The sequence below is a fragment of the Aspergillus fischeri genome, genomic scaffold (genome assembly GCF_000149645.3).
Source record: "Aspergillus fischeri NRRL 181 1099437636266 genomic scaffold, whole genome shotgun sequence".
Taxonomy (NCBI): domain Eukaryota; kingdom Fungi; phylum Ascomycota; class Eurotiomycetes; order Eurotiales; family Aspergillaceae; genus Aspergillus; species Aspergillus fischeri.
In genome coordinates, this window is record NW_001509760.1 from 897,795 (window position 1) to 916,535 (window position 18,741).

General features: G+C 51.9%; 7 protein-coding genes and 1 non-coding gene across 8 annotated transcripts, besides 1 other annotated feature; 3 read left to right on the forward strand and 5 right to left on the reverse strand.

Annotated features, from left to right (window-relative positions):
• The first annotated feature begins 432 nt into the window (after positions 1 to 432).
• Positions 433 to 633: a mobile genetic element.
• Positions 634 to 1,720: 1,087 nt separating this feature from the next.
• On the reverse strand, positions 1,721 to 2,665 carry NFIA_050180 (uncharacterized protein; the record flags this gene model as incomplete). The annotated part of the gene is made up of 1 exon (XM_001257572.1): positions 1,721 to 2,665. The coding sequence occupies one exon, from the start codon at positions 2,663 to 2,665 to the stop codon at positions 1,721 to 1,723; it is 945 nt and encodes a 314-aa protein (XP_001257573.1).
• A 1,142-nt stretch (positions 2,666 to 3,807) lies between these two features.
• NFIA_050190 lies at positions 3,808 to 3,943 on the reverse strand. The gene has a single exon. It is a non-coding gene; the product is annotated as a tRNA-OTHER (tRNA).
• Positions 3,944 to 4,818: 875 nt separating this feature from the next.
• On the reverse strand, positions 4,819 to 8,150 carry NFIA_050200 (cation-translocating P-type ATPase; the record flags this gene model as incomplete). The annotated part of the gene is made up of 4 exons (XM_001257573.1): positions 4,819 to 5,445; positions 5,494 to 7,549; positions 7,600 to 7,865; positions 7,917 to 8,150. 4 exons carry the CDS (start codon positions 8,148 to 8,150, stop codon positions 4,819 to 4,821), a joined length of 3,183 nt encoding a protein of 1,060 aa, XP_001257574.1.
• A 1,196-nt stretch (positions 8,151 to 9,346) lies between these two features.
• On the forward strand, positions 9,347 to 9,691 carry NFIA_050210 (uncharacterized protein; the record flags this gene model as incomplete). Its single annotated transcript, XM_001257574.1, has 2 exons — positions 9,347 to 9,540; positions 9,625 to 9,691. The coding sequence occupies 2 exons, from the start codon at positions 9,347 to 9,349 to the stop codon at positions 9,689 to 9,691; spliced, it is 261 nt and encodes an 86-aa protein (XP_001257575.1).
• Positions 9,692 to 10,604: 913 nt separating this feature from the next.
• NFIA_050220 (uncharacterized protein) lies at positions 10,605 to 12,489 on the reverse strand (the record flags this gene model as incomplete). Its single annotated transcript, XM_001257575.1, has 3 exons — positions 10,605 to 11,057; positions 11,114 to 12,402; positions 12,453 to 12,489. 3 exons carry the CDS (start codon positions 12,487 to 12,489, stop codon positions 10,605 to 10,607), a joined length of 1,779 nt encoding a protein of 592 aa, XP_001257576.1.
• Positions 12,490 to 12,962: 473 nt separating this feature from the next.
• On the forward strand, positions 12,963 to 14,355 carry NFIA_050230 (M20 family metallopeptidase; the record flags this gene model as incomplete). Its single annotated transcript, XM_001257576.1, has 4 exons — positions 12,963 to 13,055; positions 13,102 to 13,898; positions 13,946 to 14,085; positions 14,138 to 14,355. 4 exons carry the CDS (start codon positions 12,963 to 12,965, stop codon positions 14,353 to 14,355), a joined length of 1,248 nt encoding a protein of 415 aa, XP_001257577.1.
• A 434-nt stretch (positions 14,356 to 14,789) lies between these two features.
• NFIA_050240 (putative MFS allantoate transporter) lies at positions 14,790 to 16,634 on the forward strand (the record flags this gene model as incomplete). Its single annotated transcript, XM_001257577.1, has 8 exons — positions 14,790 to 14,932; positions 14,982 to 15,200; positions 15,249 to 15,507; positions 15,568 to 15,831; positions 15,884 to 15,984; positions 16,039 to 16,104; positions 16,162 to 16,396; positions 16,446 to 16,634. The coding sequence occupies 8 exons, from the start codon at positions 14,790 to 14,792 to the stop codon at positions 16,632 to 16,634; spliced, it is 1,476 nt and encodes a 491-aa protein (XP_001257578.1).
• Positions 16,635 to 16,745: 111 nt separating this feature from the next.
• Positions 16,746 to 18,659, reverse strand: NFIA_050250 (putative 2-methylcitrate dehydratase; the record flags this gene model as incomplete). Its single annotated transcript, XM_001257578.1, has 4 exons — positions 16,746 to 17,180; positions 17,233 to 17,417; positions 17,469 to 18,246; positions 18,381 to 18,659. The coding sequence occupies 4 exons, from the start codon at positions 18,657 to 18,659 to the stop codon at positions 16,746 to 16,748; spliced, it is 1,677 nt and encodes a 558-aa protein (XP_001257579.1).
• Positions 18,660 to 18,741: the final 82 nt, after the last annotated feature.

Here is an 18,741-nt window from a genome sequence, read left to right on the forward strand (position 1 = left end):
ATGCAGACATCTACCGATCGATCGTCCTCAGGCTTTGTCGGAGTGTCCTGTGTTGAAAGCAAAAGCCAAAAACAAACAACTTCAGGAGATTGACATGCTCCCAACCATTAACTGCTGCCTATGGACAATGGCGCGCGAAGCTCATCGTGCAGGCAGCCGACAGACCCAATTGGCCGAGAGCCTTCCAGTGCAGCTGAACCGAAGACGGGGAGTTCCATCTTCGCGCCTCTAGCCGGAAGTGATCCGGTTCTGTGGCTTGTACAGGCCCTTTTCTGGTCGAACACTGACTTCTTGCCTTCCCGGTAGGGGGAATCATAATCGGATGTACATCCCATGGAGTGCACGGACAAAATTCCCCAGGGAGACATCAGGAAAATTGCAAATGGTCCATAATTTTATGCCCATCAATGCTACAACGATTAAAATGAATCACCCTTGCGGAGGATTGAGCCAGTTATAGCCAACCTATCAAAGCATAAGTAGAAGGTCTTTTTCAAAGTCGACGCCGCGAACGGCTACTGGGCCGTTCCCCTGGCAGTTGAGCATTCCTTCAAGATGGGGTTCAACACGATTCTGGGACAGTGTTGCTACCTACGCATGGGGCAAGGTCTGACAAGGGCACCTGAAACATACTCAAAAAGGATCTGGCTATGGGGCCCATCCCTGGGCTGCACCCTGAGCCTGCCCCTCGCTGCATTACCAGACGTCGGTTTTCTGTATTTCATGGATGATGCAGATGCAGCTCGGGGCATTGGTGACATGATCCGATCTCTTTCTCCATCATCACTACTTCCCAAGACTTGCTTGGGCAGGTCTGACCCTGAATCCGGCGAAGAGCACATCTTTGACTTGGTGGAAAAGTTTCTGATGCCACGCACTCATGTGGCGGCTGCACTTCTTGGTCAGCTCCGGTGGGAGTGATGAACGAACTCAACCTACTATTCAACGGACCTATCGAAGATGCTCTAGATTTCATCAAAATGGCCGCTCAAGACTTAGTCAACAGTACGAATGAGACTATGAAACGCTTTGAGGCTGCGCAAAAGTCACGCCCAATCATGATGGCATCGTGGTACCGCCACTTCCTACCATCTGCCAACATGGTTCTGGGGCAACTTTGCTTCTAGTGAAATGTGGAGCTGAGTACTGCTGTTTTACTCCGACCAACTCTCCTCCCAGTGCCAGTCATAATGGAGCTTCACAAGGGGCTTTGAGCTCCAGGTTCGCGGTACCTGAGGCGGTTCAGAAGATCCGCTCCGCTCACAAAGGGAGCCTGTTCCTTTAGGTCTTCGAGGCCTATCGCGGCAAGTGGTCACATTCCACCAAGAATCCACTCATCCTTCAGGGAACCAGTCCATTCAGGGGCTATTCTATTCGATGCTTTTAGCTGGAGACCGAGGTAGAGGCCGAGGTACAAGAAGAGATCAAGATTCTCATAAGCGAAGATAGGAGCAAGGCGTGGGAATGGATCACTAATAGGAGAACGGCCATCTATGTATCCATTTAGACCAGCTACAAGTTTTAAGATACAGACGATTATATTTGCGGATCGAGCAAGCTGCTATTGATATATTTCTGAAGAAGGGCCGTTGCGTATTCATGATCACCCTCAGGCATAACTGTACAGGGAAATATCTGACTTATTATAATAAGAACATGGGAAGGAACTGGGTCACAAAATAAATAGACAAACACCGAGACTCCCCGCAGAATGATGAAATCAGGATGACCACGCTGCTCGACAGTTCGGGCAGGACAGGCCGATAGGATCCCCACGCGGGGTTCGAAATGTACGCTGAGTTGCAAGCCACACGTCGATGCAGGCTTTGTGGTAGTTCGTACCGCACTGATTTTTGCAATATACAAGGTCGTCAAGATTGTCTTCTGCGTTTTCATCGTGTTCATTGTCGGACGCTGTGTCGGGCACAACATTATCATTTTCGTCGTCGCTGTCTTCTGATCGCTCGCCGTCTTTATCACTGTCTTGTCCTCGTAGAGGACACAGGCAGATATCACAGTCTCCTTCAATTGGTTTGCGAGTGGTTCTTCTGGGCTCACTCTGAGGGATGGTTGGCTCCGCTACATGAGACTCAACGGCTGGCGACGAAGCCTCAGTAGATGTCCGGCTAGGAGAAAGTTCTGGTTCGGGTTCGGGTTCAGGCACGTCCTCCCTATCTTCTCTTTCTTCCTCCTCTTCCTCTCTGTCAATAGCGGCCGGTTCTTCCTCCGTTACAATAGCAGCCGACCTCTCCAACCGTGTCGGACTCAAAGCCCTTTCTGACAAACGCTGACCCGCCGACCCAGCAGCAAGCGAACGCGCCCGACTGTCCACAAGCTCTTGGAGCGATTTCAACATAGCAGTCAGAAGAGTCTGCTGCTGGAACGCCCGCAGCTTAGCCCGCCAGTCGCGGACCAAGTCGTCTGCCTGGTATTGGTGGAAGCGTGTGCAGAGAACTAGCGGGGCCAGCTCGATGAGCAGACCGTCGACGGGTAGGCCGTGCTGGAGGAATCTGGTGCCCTCTTTGAGGATGTACGAAGCCCTGTCTCGGTTGTCTTTTCTTGTTCGCATTCTGCAGCGGCGCCGTTGCGATGGGGCGTACCCGTAGCAGGTGGTCTCGCATTCGGGGTAGACTTCGAGAATGGTAGATAGATCGGGGTAGGACATTGTGCTTGCTAATGTGATAATTACGAGGCTCTGGGGTGAGATGCCAATTCTGAGAAATGTGCTGTTGACTTGAAGACAAGAACGACCGCAGACATCTCAGCCCTTATATGCCATTTCTCCTATACACCTTCAGCAACCAACAGACTCTATCCATCTTCACGATCATGACGACACAGCCACTGGCTACAACTGCACCGACTGTGCCACAGCACGGTATGCGTCTGAAAATATCCAAAGCCAAGGATGATTAACCTCTTGGGGAAAGGCATCAAGGCATCCAAGTTTGAAACCCTGCTCGGTGACATGAAACAGCCAATTGTTCTGGCCAAAGTGAAGCCACATCGCTCATCAGGCCTTGCCAGTTCACTGATAATTTAGGCATCGACATTCTTGAGCGCCTGGGTAGGTAGCCTTGTGCCAACATTCCAAGGAGGATAGTGGCTTGTATGGTTACATCTGGAAGCCGCCCATTCCATAACAGAACAAGTGCGACACTCTTGCCAGGGCTAGAAGTGGGCTATCTGCAAGTTACGACTCGCGTGACAGTAGTAATGTGGTGTTGGTTACTGACATACCCCATAGTTCGGCGCTTAGCAGGGATCTGATGGCCCCTACCCCAGTCTAGCTCGGTTGCGGATTGCTGTGCCGCTTGGGCTGGGCTTGGGCTTGGGCTTCTGAATGCTTGAAATAGATACAGTACCTTGTTCTCTGAGGCGGTGCATGCTTCCAAGGTCAAGGCCGTAATGGGAAACCGCGTGGGTTCCAATCCCTCTCTTGTCGGGGTGTGTGAGCCATACTGGACGGTTGACCAACTGAGAGGCTGGATCAACTGCGCTGGTTATGATATGATATGCTCAATAACCATGATGACAATAAATGTACGCTGTCACTTTGATTTTTCGATTCGCTCTATCTTTCTAGGGACGTGTTGGGTAAGCAGCTTGGTATGGCAACACAGGCCCCCGCAGGATGGCATATCAGTTGGAACAGGCTAACAGTCGTTTGTGTCATGTGGGATAACACATACTGTCATTGGCCAATGGCGTAATTGATGCTATCCTGCTCCGTCTAGATCCTAGATCGCGCCTTGGAACGAAGTGAGACTACATAAAGGGGCGGGAAAAAGAAAAAGAAAAAGATAATGACAAGAGTGGGATTCGAACCCACGCGGTTTCCCATTACGGCCTAAACGTAACTGGGTGATCATTAGCTGAGATGTCGAAAGACAAACAGGACACATGGAAACACTCACCGCCTTAACCACTCGGCCATCTTGCCTGTTATTGGGAGTTATCCATGGTAATATATAACTTACTCGATTCTATAGGCTCTGTTCCGTCTCAAATGCTGAGGACCGCTGTGCTTGTAGTGGAAAGATTTCTAGGAGAATATTTTTGTATAAATATATGCTGATAATGGAGCTATATAGGTAGTACTATTTAATCTATTAGTATTTGGTTGTTGTTGACCTGTCTGTTGTTGCGGAAGGGCTGCGGTGGAGGGTTCTGGATATATATCCAGGTGATGAAGGCCCATGGTGTACCCCATGGACGAGAGTGAATATCAAGGAACCCGTGTGGATGTGCTAAATCACTGGTATGGTTAGAAGTCGGCTGTTGAGGGCACCTTCCCTTCCCTTTTGTGATGTTATGTCAAGGCTGGCTGGCCTCAGGTGTGTTGGCTGCCCCAGGCTCCATTGCAGACTCAGGCTCAACAGCAGTAAGCTTGTTTGTCTCCGCGAGAAAATGCCTCACTGCGGTTTGGAAGGTTCGTGGGGAGTGTAACCAGGCCTCAGGATATTGTAGCTGGACCGGTTCTGAAGTTGGCCCTAGTCCGTCCTCCGTTGGCTTGAGGTACTTTCTGCGGCAGAGGGTCGGGGTACTTGCCCTTTGCAAGTAGTAGCAAGCACATATGCCATGCGCCCATATTGGCAGGCTGTAGCCCCAGTGTTCTATGGTCATAAAGTCAATTACTCGTGAATCTGCGAAGGGCGAAAAACCGAAGGGGAAAAAAAAAGGATTAAACCACTACTTCTATTCATGACTATGCACATTCTGCTCAATGGAAACCAGTGGCCACCAATTAAATGCATGCAAATACACGCAGTAGCTTCCCTGCCTTCCAACTGCTGCTATCCAGGCCTATTGCCAAATCTAAACCATCGACTTTTCCACGTTTAGGTCACCCGTTGCTTGAGTCTCGGACCTGCTCATGGTGGTATATCGACTAAAGTCCCGAAGTATCCTATCTCTGCCAGTTTCCTTTTGACTGGTCCGTCTGAAATAAATGCGCTTGCACCACTTCCAAGCCTCGCAGCCAGCGAAGAAAAGAATCGCTTCGACAAACACCACACCCCACTCCCATGAGATACCGACATGCTTGAAAACAACGTCATTGATCACAGGGATGTACAGGATGGGGAAGGTCGTGATGAATCCGATCATGATGCCGCTGAACAGAAACTTGTTGCGCCAGACGTCAAACATCCACTGGGTGAAATAGCGCTTGGAACCGGGCTGCATGCGGAAGAAGCTGCGGCGCATATCAATCATCTCCCAGGCGAGGAAGAGAGCGAACCATGTCATGCACACGAAGGTCGTGGCTCGGGCGCGGAACACACCGTCGCATTCGGGGCTGTGGTCGCTGTTGCAGCCCGAGGCCAGGTTGCCATCTCCCCAGCCGAAGAGGACGAGCGAGAAAGAGGCGAGACAGAGAGCCGCCATCCAGACGCCGTAGACGATGGTGTCGACTATGACTTCCCAGGTGAAAATACCTTGTTTCTGTTGTCGTCAGTATATGACCCCCAAAAGAGTGACTGATGTACTTACGCTTTGAGGAGGACGGTCCATGATATCCGGAGCGGCGATTTCCATACCCAGTCCCATATCCGGGAGACCGGAGGTGATCATGATGATCCATAGAATTTCGACAGGAGCAATAGGGAACACAGATTGCCCGTTGTCATCTTTGAAACATAGACCGATCAGAAGCGTGAGGGCGAGACCGACGTTTTCCGCCAAAAGATGCAAGACGAATTTCTGAATATTGTCAAAAATACGACGACCCTCCTCAATTCCATTGATAATCGAAGCAAAGTTATCATCAGTCAACACCAGTTCCGACGCGTCTTTGGCCACATCAGACCCCGATTGTCCCATAGCAATTCCAACATCTGCCCGCTTCAAAGATGGCGAGTCATTGACTCCATCACCGGTCATTGCCGCAAACCGACCCCGACGATGAAGGGCATCAATCATCCGAACCTTTGTGTTGGGAGCGCACCGAGCAATCACAGCAGGAAGAGTAGGCAACGCATCGATTTCCTCGTCTGTCAACTTATCAAACTGACTGGCAGTCATCACCATGGCGTCCGCAACATCTTTGGCAAGACTGTCCATGTTGGCTGGAATGATGCCAACCTGCGCTGCAATGGCTTGCGCAGTACCGGGGTGGTCGCCCGTGACCATGTGAACCGAAATCCCAGCGCGATAGCACTCGTCAATAGCGCCGGCAGTCTCAGGCCGGGGAGGGTCATACAGACCGATGAGTCCACAGAAAGTGAGATCTTTCTCCACTTCCTCACGAGCAGGGACATCTTCCCCTTTGACGGGGTTGTGATTCTCCCGGCAGGCGAGGCAGAGAACCCGCAAGCCCTCCTTTGCGAGAGCTTCCATGTTCTGCAAGATTTCCTCCTTGATGTTCTCGTCCAAGGCGATCGGGTCGGAACCAGGTGTCCAGGTGACGGTGGTGCAAGCCTCGATGACACGTTCCACCGCGCCCTTGGTGAAGATCATCTCCCGATCATCGTTGTTGTTCTTAAAGATGACAGACATCTTCTTCACGGTGGAATCAAACGGATATTCAGCTTTTTGGCGCCAAACAGGCTTCTCGCCTTTGGTCCAGCGATCGCGTCCCCAGTTAAAGCGAGAGGCAAACACCTGAATCGCAATATCAGTCGGTTCACCACGAGCCTGCCATTCATTGTGCTCGGACTTGTGCACATGGGCAAGGTTTGCCATTGCGGCCACGTTCAGATATTGCTCCAAAAGAGGACTGTCCTTGAGCAGATCCTCCGGCCTGGAAGGCTCTCCATGAGCGTCAGGACCAACTTTGACCGGCGGGTCAGGCAGCAGGCTAAGGTCGCCCTCTTCCGGGTTCAAGGGGTTATTGGAAGACCCCACCGAGTAGGTGCCAACAGAGGGAATCCAAGCCCGCTTGGCGACCATGCGCCCCTGGGTGAGGGTTCCCGTTTTGTCTGAGCAAATGTTAGTCACAGCGCCCAGGGCTTCAAGGGAATCAAGCTTCCGGACAATGACATGTCTTTCAACCATTTGCTTGGTTCCAACCGCCATGGTGATGGTCAGGACCACCACCAGGCAGGCCGGGATCATTGCAAGACCCGTTGCGACTGCGTAGATGATAACCTCCTTGTCATTGCGGAACCCATTGACGCCCATGACAATGATGGCGAAGATGACGGCAATGACGAAAAGGGCCAAAGCCAGTTTAGAGAGTTTGCGCTGCAGCGGTGTGCCAACGTTGATTCCCAGGAATCGTCCCACGGCGTCTGTGCAAGTCAGGGTCCACGCCTGCACGTACCATCGCTTCTTGGTTTCTCCCTCGGGACCGCGCTTGACGGGCCGCTTCCTGGAGTCGCTGGCGCGGAGAGCAGCGGCGATGGCTCCAATCTCGGTTTGCATCCCGGTGCCGATAACAACGCCCCGAGCGCGGCCTCTCGTCACCGTCGAGGAACTATACGCGATGTTCAAGCGATCGCCAGGTCCCGTGTCTGGGTCAAAAGTTGTATCGACCTCTTTCTGCACTGGCAGCGACTCGCCAGTCAGGAGGGCCTCGTCGGTTTCGAAATTCATAGCATCGACGAGCCTATCGACGGTTAGTGAACGGAACGATATTATCTGGTAACTCATACGCACCGAAGATCCGCAGGAACCGTGTCTCCAACTTTGAGTTCAACCATGTCCCCAGGGACAATCTCGTTGGCAGGAATGGTATTGGTTTTGCCATCACGCGTGACGGTTCCGGTGGGAGAACTCAGCGATCGAAGGGAGTCCATCGTTTTCTCTGCGGCATAGTCTTGATAGACACCTACCACGATGTTTAGAGCAATGACAGCTCCAATGACACCACCTTCGATCCAGGATTGAATGCCGAAACTGACCGCCATGGCGATGATAAGGACCTGTTGTCATCAATTGTCTGTCGTTATCTGTCTAACAACGGAGACACTAACCAGTATCATGGCATTTGCAATCTGCCTAATGACAATCCTGACCATTGAAACACCCTCTCCCCCTTCCAGTTCATTCGGACCATATTGTTGGAGTCTTCGCTTCGACTCCTCCAATGTCAGACCCTGGTCTGGATCGACGGCCAACTCACGAAGGACATCCGCATAGCGAAGAGCATGAGCAGGCTGAGACAGAGCCTGAGAGTTATCAGAGGATTGCTTCTTCTGCGCACCCATATTATATAACGAAAGTTCTATTCCAGTGAAGTTATCCTAAGGAGGCTTCATGTATATCGTATCTTCAAGCGAGTGAGAGTCCATACACAACGACTTGAAATCAACTTTGAAATTAAAGCTTAGATTGTAGAACCGGATTTTCTTCTCCCTTCCTTGCGGGGGTATCGCGACATATTTAAGTCGCTCTGTCTCACTCATAACCGGCACGCCCGAAAAACCCCCCCATGACGCGAACAGTGGTTCCAAACCTTGGCACCCTTATCAATCCGTACTCGTTTACACTGCACACCAATCACGTCCCCAAACCATCGCATACATAAGAGGCAATCGATCCAGAATCTTGGCCGAATTCCTTGGGTCGGTGCGCGAGCATTTGCCGCCTCCCGGCCCGATGACGCACACGACAGCAGACACGGCCAACATCCCACTCACGTGAGTACCTTCGGCCGGGCAACGCCAAGAAGCCGCCAAGCCTCACGGCGAATAAGTGGCCAATCCTTTCGGAGTAAGTGGTTTGATTGGCTGAGCAACGCTGTCGCGGGGCAACCGGGAACCACTGTGCCAAGAGCGGGAGCCTTGGCGGCCTTGGGGTTATTTCCCTCCTGGATGGTCTTGGGGGCTCTTGGCGAAAGGCAGCAAGTGGTGGCCTGAGACCCAGTGGCAGCCCTATCTAAATGCAGGCTGGGCCCCCCTCGTCAGACGAAGCCCGACGCCCCAACACGGCCTGTGACTATCTCTCCTAGTGTTTGTGCTCCATTGTGGATGTTGGTTTTCTGAATGGCTGTCTGATATCCTCCCCTTCCCAGTCCCCACACCAGTGATTGTGTTTTGTGCACAGGCGCTCGGTTTGGTCTAGTTGTGCATACATTCTGGCTTGTTCAAGCTAGCCGATTTACCCGGTTACGTGTCGTCTGTGGGCTGCTGGAGACTGGTTCATTGTCTCGTTCTCGTTTTTGACTATTCTCTTCGCCTACCGGGTGAGTGTCTATGGCTAGCAATGGGGAGATCGCAGGTGTAGTTGCGGGAGCAGTCGTCTTATTCGTCGCCATCAGTGCGATCCCTATGTGAGTTTCGACCTTTCCTTGATTGTCGCTAGGAATGTTCTATGGTTCTCTATACGCTTCGTTGCAAGTGCCCAGAACGCTGGAATGGGACTATACAGGCAACAACTGACAAACTTGGAACACAGCATAATCATGTGGCGGCATCGCAGGAAAGAGGCTGCAAGAAGAGCCCGCGAGCTGGCCGCACTGCGAGAGTACGGCTGCATGCGACAGGTGGGCGTGGAGAGATGGCTGGAAGAGCAGCAGAGCGATACCGTCGCATGCAGCCGAAGCAACAACAACAACAATAATGTCCATGATTTTGGCCGGTACACGCAAGAACCGTGGTAAGTTCCCTTCTTAGGCTATCGGGCTGTCGGCCATCCTTTGTTCTTGGCCTTGGAGACGATGCGGGGACAGGGCTGCACTAGTGGCCTTGGCTGCTCTCACGCAGTGAGACATCGTCAAATCCGTGATCGCGCCGTCACTAACGAGTAATGGTGGGTTTGGTCTCATAGTGCCGTCTGCCTCTCAACCTTGCTACCCTCGTCGCCGTCGCAATCATCGCTTCCGTGCTCGGATCCAGAGCGTTACCCACAAGGCACGTCTGACCTGGGCCCGCCTGCGGAGGCCTCTCTGCTCGTTCTCAATCGCTGTGGCCATGCGTTTCATTACTCTTGTCTTGCGTCATGGTGGGAATACCGTCCGTACAGGTGTCCAGTATGTCAGGCATCGTACGCCCCGGGGGAATGACATTCAGATTTCCGCTTGCTTTTGTTGCTTCCTTCCAAGTTGGCTGGACTTTCTTGGAACCGCGGTTAGCGCTTATTTTGCTTTTGTCTCTGGCTTGTCATGTAAAATCACTATCAGTACGGCAATTTTGACCTGGCATGATGACGGAAGAGCAGACAGGGTCGGCATCGACCTGCAAATCTAAGGATCTTTGGATGAGTATCGTTGTAAGTGGCACTGCATAATGCCAAAAACTCTATAGCACCCTCAACTAGAAGTTTTCTTGAGTCTTCCGTCCGCCAAGAAGGCTCGTCGCAGAGGTCAATCCATGGCGAATCACTGAAGCAACCTAGTTCTCCAACATCCACTAAGACATTCGGAGAAATGTGGTTTCAACGTGGTAAAATCGTGAAGTCAAAGAGCACCAGTTCCAGTTCAAATCGCATATCCAACCAAACTCTAAATGCGATAGAGGCCTGGAAATAGATCAGATATCAGTGTCTCCGCATCTCACGTCATGTGCCCCAGACTATTCTGGTAAGACAACATCCTGCCGCTTGGAGTCAATTCGGCGAATATCCTGGGCACTTTTTGCCAAGATTATTGCTGGCTTTCGAACGTTCTCGAAGTCATCTGTTGATCAAAAGGAGTTAACTAGATTGGTCATCTTTGCATTGGTTCAATCAGCTTTGTAATATGGAAGTTGCTTCTGAGAATACGCAAAAGGGTCACTTCCGCGAATAATCTCGTCAAAGCGTCGGCTGACCCGGCTGTAATTCTGCCCATACCGTCCCAACTCTCGTAGCCGGATAGACACCCAATCCTGATAGATCCTGTCGGCGGTAGCCACGCCGGCCATGAAGAGTGGCCACGTGATGCGCACCATGAGATGCGGCCTGCTTTGATGGAGCTTGAGCGATAGCTCCAGGACTAGGGAGACGGCCTTTTCTTGCGGCATCAACACTGTCTGCATGTTGTCTGGGAGCAGCCTGTCAAAGCAGAGGTGGAAGTAGACAATCGTGCTGTAATACGTGATGGCTGCCCAATAGATTGTCTCCATCACACGGCGCCCGTCTCCCACAATATCACACGACGGGGCGGCTTTGGCAGACGAGAGAAGCATCTCGAACTCCTGGCATGATCATGTCAGTCTGAGCAGCAGCATGGGCCTGAACGTCCCGCTCTTACATTTGCTATATTGATTATCTCATCGACAGTCTGCTGATAAGGTGCTTCGTTCCACGAGGTGCTTCTTGCTTGCCGAAATAGCTCGGTGATTCTGAATTGAACCACATGGCTTTTGTGGTAGAGGGCTAAGCCGGGATAGTTTTCCAGGTCGTCCAGTTGTGCTTTGGCTGGGTAGGCTTCTCCCCAGAACTTCGACGGCGACTGCCTACTGATACGATAGAGGTTCTCTAGGTTCAATGGCGTGTTTTCATCTTCTGCATGAAGGAAGAGACGGAAGAGACGGTAGAGATCATCGTTGACTTTCTCAAACCCTGGTTCATATACAGCCCCAGGGCCAAAGAAAAGCGCGCCGGGCGTAAAGAAGTAGAGGGTCCACAGAAGGAATAGAGGAACTGCCGTGTAAACCAGTTTCCCCTCAGATGGGCCAGCTACCGACTCGACCGGACTCCTGGCCGCTCTCTCGATCAAGCTCGCGCCATCAGCGGAATTGTCAAGCAACAGTCCTGCAGCTTCAGGACTCTCGGCAGTAATTGCAGCGGCCGAACAGTCCTCGTATTTCAGCAGAGGTAAGATATGGTTGTGCAGTATGCTTTCAATGCCTCGCAAATGGATGTTGATTGTAGATGCACCACTACCGAACCGGTTCTCGTAATCGATCATCAGCCACAACGTTATGAAAACCGCCTCGACCTTCGACGGGGTCTTCACGCCTTCGGCCAGTGCTTCACGGAGTCTGGACAATGCTGTGCCGTAGTGTACCCTACCATCGATGTCGGAGGAATCACTGGCTGGGGAATACACACGTGTGCTGTCGCAATCGTGGAGACGTGATCGATGGATTTCACTGGCAGTCGTGGCGAGGATCATGCTCATCACCATAGGTTCCTTGACGGCTACTCTATGGTAGGTGTAGGAGACGGTGGACCACGGCCAATGCTTGCCGAGTATAGTGACTAGGACAGAATCTCGAAGATAGTTCAAGCGAGACCGGTCAGATCCCGAGAGGACAAGTGAATTGGCAGCTTGCAGACTACTGTCATGGGTGCAAGCAGGAAGCAAGGCAGTTTGCAAATCAGCTAGTCTCCTCATCGAGCCATGCGAGCTAGCATGGGTCCCTGACTCCAGACTCTTTCTATTCACTGTCGTTGACCGACGAGGGATGGGTCCACCCTTCCATTCGCAAGAGATTCGCGCGACAGAACACCGCCTGCATTGGGGTTCCTTCTTGCTGTCGACGATAATCCGTTCCTCATCGCATTTCACTTTTCGGATCCGACACGTACGGCAACCTGCATTCTAATGAGTCATCGCTGACAGCCCAGAAAGCAAATAATCCTACCAGTCTTGGAACGTGCTTTTCGGCCAGTCTTGTACATGTTGAATCTTTGAACAGCCAAGTTGCTTGCCGATGACTGGTATTAATTCGACACTCAATCCCGAACACACGAACATTAGCGGGGTTTGCCGGCGGGGTGTGACTATCCAATGGGACCTCTTATCATGACGACTGGCATGAAGGGACCAGATGAGGAGAGTGAGAGCTAAGTCGAGGGTGACATGACCACCCCAAATCGGCAACGAAGCGAAGATGCGGAGAAATGCCGAGTCGCTATTCGTGATTGGCTGCATCGGCTAATTACACGTGATCTGACACTCTCTCAGCCAATCAAGACTTTTGGAGTCATGGCAATCCCCATTCGGCAAGTCAAGACGTTGCCGAGAAGAAAGTTGAAGGTTGCGCCTCTGTTGAAGTCTTAGCAGAACAAGCATATAAAATGCCTCCGAGCCAGCCTTGGCTTGGAGGTTTTCGAAATGATCAAGGAAGACACACAAGAGCCACATAAGCACAATGCAGCTCTCCGTTTCTCAACAACAATTCATCGGAAGCGTTCGCGATGCCATTCGCAAGTATGACGCGCAGCTTAAAGATATCAACAACAAGGTGAGCTCGACTCCATTACAACCATAACGTCCTCTAAACGTTCCAGATCTGGTCGAATCCGGAACTAGCCTATGAGGAGCACAAAGCGCACGATCACATCTGCGAGCTGTTCGACACGCTTGAAGGCTACGAAGTGCGTAGAAAGGCGTACGGCCTGAACACGGCTCTAGAGATTGAGTACAAACATGGTGCCGGTGGGCGCGTCGTGGTATTCAATGCGGAATACGACGCACTACCCAATATCGGGCACGCATGTGGGCACAATCTCATCGCAACAAGCTCCATAGCTGCGTTCATCGCCACTTGCGAAGCTTTGAAAATCCAATGCTCCGAAGGGCTCGGATATACTGTGCGTCTTCTGGGTACTCCCGCCGAAGAGTCGGGTGGTGGAAAGGTGCGCCTGCTAGACAATGGGGCGTATAAAGATGTCGACGCGTGTCTCATGGTTCATCCCATGCCTATGATCCCCAACGCTCCGGATTTGCTGTGTATAGCTACAACTGTGCCAGGAGGCTTTCTTGCCAATGATAAGGTACGCGTGACATTTACTGGCAAACCGGCGCATGCGGCTGCCGCTCCGTGGGAGGGGGTCAATGCCCTTGATGCTGTGGTTTCTGCATATGTGAACATCTCCCTCTTGCGGCAGCAGATCCGGCCCGCTCAGAGAGTCCACGGGGTCATTGTCAATGGAGGAGACCGGCCGAATGTGATTCCCATGTCTGCAACGGTGGACTACTACATCCGGTCAGACACAGTTAAAAGCCTGAAAGTCCTTACGGACAAGGTGATCAAGTGCTTTGAGGCAGCTGCAGTGGCTACGGGTTGCAAAGTCGACTTTGAATGGTGAGTGTTTAAGTTCTCGTGGAGTGTCCTCGTGCTGATGATGGCAGGGGAATTTCATATGCCGATTTGAAGACGAATCGTCCCATCTGCCAGAGTTTTGTATCTGCGATGCGCGCAATGGGTCACTATACCCTTTACGACAATGCCGGCCAGCCAAACACTCTCGGGGGAGGCTCTACAGACATGGGTATGAATATCCCTGAGCGTGTCGTTCCAACCGACTAACCTTCATGATATAGGGAACGTGTCATATGCTGTACCTGGATTCCACGGAATGTTCACCATTGCGGCGGAAGGGGTCAATCATACGCCAGAGTTTACAGCAGGAGCCGGATCCCAAGCATCGTACGGGAGATGTCTCGACTGCGCCGCAGGAATGGCAGTAGTCGCTTGTCAAATGTTGGTGGACGATGAGTTTGCAGCACAAGTGAAGGAGGACTTTCAAAGAGATGCGTAGATTATGTATGACCTCATGTAGGCTGTATACTCTAGGAATCTCTAGGACAATAATAGACCATTGATGTATGAGCAGAATCGAAACATGATTCACCGCGTAGTTTTTGGCTGATAAGGGAATGAGAATAGGACACCTTCTAGCCTCGGCTCTTCTATCCAATTGACTTACACTCTCCGGTCACCTTCCTGTAACTAGTTATATCGTATACTTGTCGCCAAAGCTGCCAAGGCCTGCTAGCTTTGCCGACGCAGCCAATGACACTATTCCGGCAGTGTCAATCATCGGCGCCGTTATCTCTATATCCACGGACTCAGCTTTATCTTCGAAATGCGGGGGTACAAGATAGAGATACGAATGTTGCTGAATATAAATAGGGATGTGGATGTACAAAATGAAACGAGACTGCATGGCTGAGACACTGATTGCAATTCAAAATGGGAAACATGTCAAGCGAGAAGACACTACAAAACAACAAGCATGCAGATGAACTCGACGAGGGCGCTCTGCAACAGATTCAAGAGTGCTCTGCTTTTTCGTCCACCGCAGAGAAAAGACTCGTCCGAAAGATTGACATTATGTACGTTCGACATGCAATCAGTCTGCCCATGTTACTGACCGCCATCAAGGATCCTCCCAATTATGACATTTGCCTACATGATGGCCTTCCTGGATAAACAAGCCCTCAGCTACACGGCCATCATGGGCCTGCGAACGGATCTCAACCTCAAGGGATCCGAGTATAGCTGGTCAGGCAGCATATTCTACTTTGGCTACCTGTTCTTCTCATATCCGGCCTCGATTCTCATGGTCAAGTTTCCACTGGGAAAGTATCTGGCCTGCAACTTGTTTGTCATTCTTCCTAATCCTCTAGGGATTATACTGACAATGAACAGCATGCTATGGGCTATTGTTCTGGCTTGCCATGCCGCCACGACTAATTTTGCCGGGCTCATGGTGGCTCGTTTCTTCCTGGGATGCACCGAGGCGAGTGTCTCCAGTGGCTTCAGTCTGATTACTTCGCTGTGGTATCGGACGTCTGAGCAACCTCTCCGGCATGGAATCTGGTTCTGCGGGAATTCAATCTCGATGATCATAGGGAATCTCGTTGCAGTGGGAATCTGGCAAATCAAGACCGGCCTGCAGTCGTGGAAGGTATGTTCGCACCCTCTCCAAGACTCAATCCATTCTTACACACAATTTCAAATAATACAGTGGCTATTCATCATCTTCGGCATCATCACCTTCCTCTGGGGCATCCTCATGTTCTTCCGTCTTCCCGACACGCCCAATTCAGCCAGCTTTCTCACAGAAGGAGAGAAGCTCCTCGCCATCGAACGTCTCAAAGCCAACAAAGCCGGCTACAAGCGCAATAAGATCGACACCTCCCAAATCATCGAGGCCTTCGTCGATCCCAAAACCTGGCTGCTGGCCGTCATGATCCTAGGATTCAATATCCCTAACGGGGGATTCACAACGGCATGACCCGACCCCCTTCCCGCGGAACACCGCTGATGCTAACACACCCCAGTTCTCAAGCCTCATTCTCTACGGCTTCGGCTTCTCAACCTTCAAGACCTTGCTGCTGGGTATGCCCGTCGGCGCCGTAATCCTCGTCTTCGTCTTACTCTCGTGAGTCTCCTTGCCCCTTCTCCCCAGATCTAACCGTCTGATCGACGATAATAGCTCCGCCATATCCTCCAAAATCCAAAACTGCCGCTGCATCGTCATCGCCGCAGTAGGCTGTATCAGGTAACCCCCCTGACCAGTTACACCGCAACCGACCCTGACAGAAAATGACGATCACAGCATCCTAGGCAGCGCCCTCGTCTACGCCACCGAGTCCATCGCCGCGCGGTACGCCGGCCTCCTTCTCATGGGGGTGTACTCGGTCAGCATGCCCCTGAGCCTGGCAATGGTTGCCTCGAATATCGGCGGGTTCAGTAAACGGGCGACTGTCAGCGCGATCTATTTCGTCATGTATTGCGCGGGCAATATTGTTGGGCCGCAGTTGTTCTTTGAGAGTGAGGCGCCGAGGTATCAGGTATGTTGTATTCGGTTATAGATGGAGGGTTCTGGGCTGATGGATGCAGAGTGGATTTCAGGCGGTTATTGTTTGTTTTGTGGTTGTGGTGGTGGTGGCTCTCGTGTTGGGGGTGTATTTGCGGTGGGAGAATCGGAGGAGAGATAGGGTTGCTGGGCCTGTTGAGGACGATGAGAAGCCCACGGAGTTGGTGGATATTACTGATCTGGCGAATATGCAGTTCAGGTATGTCTACTAGATGTGGCCTGATATGCTAAGAAGAAAATCTATTGTTGTGCTATCGTATAGGACTAGAAACCTTTTCGTATAATAACATAACATGCTAAAACCAATTCTAATTTTGACACAATCATTGAGCAGCGACGACCATCTTGTCCTTGACATAGAGGTCAACGTACTTGTCAACATCGTAGTTCTCCAGAGAAGAACGGTCCAAGCCAACTTTCAGAAGCTCGTCAATACGGGCCTGGTCAAAGTGGGCCTCCAGGTGGCGCTTGTACTTGGACACAATCTCGGGCTTGGCCTCCTCACGTCTGAAGCGGTGTCCTAGAGGAGCCTCGACAACGACCTCCTCGAGGACGGTGCCGTCGTTCAGGGTAACGGTCAGAGCGTTGGGGATGGTGCGCTTGGCAGGGTCGTGGTAGTCACGGGTGAACTGGGGGTCCTCCACACAGCGGATGCGCTTGCGCAGGTCCTCAACCAAAGGCGAGGTGGCGGCCTCGGAGCCGTCAGCGTAGTCCTCGGCGGTCAGGCGGTTGAAGGCCAGCATGGTGGCAACCATGTACTTGATCAAGATCAGCAAAGCTTCCGAGGTCGTGTTCGAGCTGAAAACATACCTGAACACAGTGGTCACGGTCCGCAAAGTTGTCCATAGCCTTGAACTGCTTGTCGATAATCCGGATGCAAGCCTCATGGGTCCGGTTGGTGATCTCCTTGATGTCCTTGGCGCTCTTGCCCATAGCTGCCAGCTTCCTGTTGATAATCTGCGCGCACTCAATAGCGGTCTGAGAGTGGAACTCGGCTGTCAAGGGTCAATAGTGAACTCGTCTAATTCTCACTTCCACAACCTTACCTGGGTAGGAAACCTTGAAGAGGACGTTCTCCATGACGTAGCTGCCGTACGGGCGCTGGAACTTGAACTTGTTACCCTTGAACAGAACGTCATAGAAACCCCAGACGGGGGCGGACAGAACAGTGGGAACACCGCCCTCGCCCTTCTGGACCTTTAGGACAAGGTTAACAGCACGTTGGCAAGCATCACCAGCAGCCCACGACTTTCTGGACATGGTGTTAGGAGAATGTCTGTAGGTACGGAGACTCTGGCCGTCCACCCAAGCCTGGGTGATGGCATCAGCGGTCTGCTTCTCGTTAAGACCGAGCATCTTAGCAACCACAGCAGTGGTGGCAACCTTGACCAGCACAACGTGGTCCAGGCCGACCCTGTTGTACGAATTCTCCAAAGCCAGAACACCCTGGATTTCGTGGGCCTTGATCATGGCCTCCAGCACTTCCTTGACCTTCACAATCTTGCCATTTCCGAGATTACCTCCGGCACGGTTGGTGCGGGAGATCCAGTCAGCGACAGCGAGAATACCGCCCAGATTGTCGGAGGGGTGACCCCACTCGGCGGCAAGCCAGCAGTCATTGTAGTCAAGCCACCGGATCATGGCGCCAATGTTGAAGGCACCATTGACAGGGTCCAGTTGGTAGGGAGTACCAGGGACACGGGTACCGTTAGGGACAACGGTGCCTTCAACAACGGGGCCCAACAGCTTGGCGCATTCTTTGAATCTCAAGGCCTCCAGTCCGCAACCCAGCGTGTCGAGGAAGACCAGACGGGCAGTGTCATACTAAATCAAATCAATGCATGAGCTACTTCCTTCCAGCGATGCGAACTGAATAACCAATTCCCCGCCTCAATTGATAAAATTTATATTGAGGCCAAAAAATCACTTATGCGCAACGGAGAAGAATGAACCCATACCGCCAAATCAGAGTTCACACTGTAGTTGTGAACATAATCAGCCATATCCTTGATCTCGGGATCATAGCTCCTCTCTGCCGGAGCAGAGGGAGCACCGTGCTGAAGAGCAGTCATTGTTGAGAATTGTGAGACTCGGGGAGCACAAGGGTTGACGGCCTTGGTGAAGGAGTTGCGAGCGACAATGCGGGAGGAGGGCCTGGAGACGGAGACGATGCGGGATGGCAAAGTGCGGGGAGACCTGTGGGTCAGCCGTCTCAGCGCCGAACACGAGGCAGACATGATGGAAAGGAGAAGGGAAAGAAGGAAGATGCAATACTCAGGAGATAGGAGGAGAGGAGAGGAGAGAGAAGAGTTGTAATTA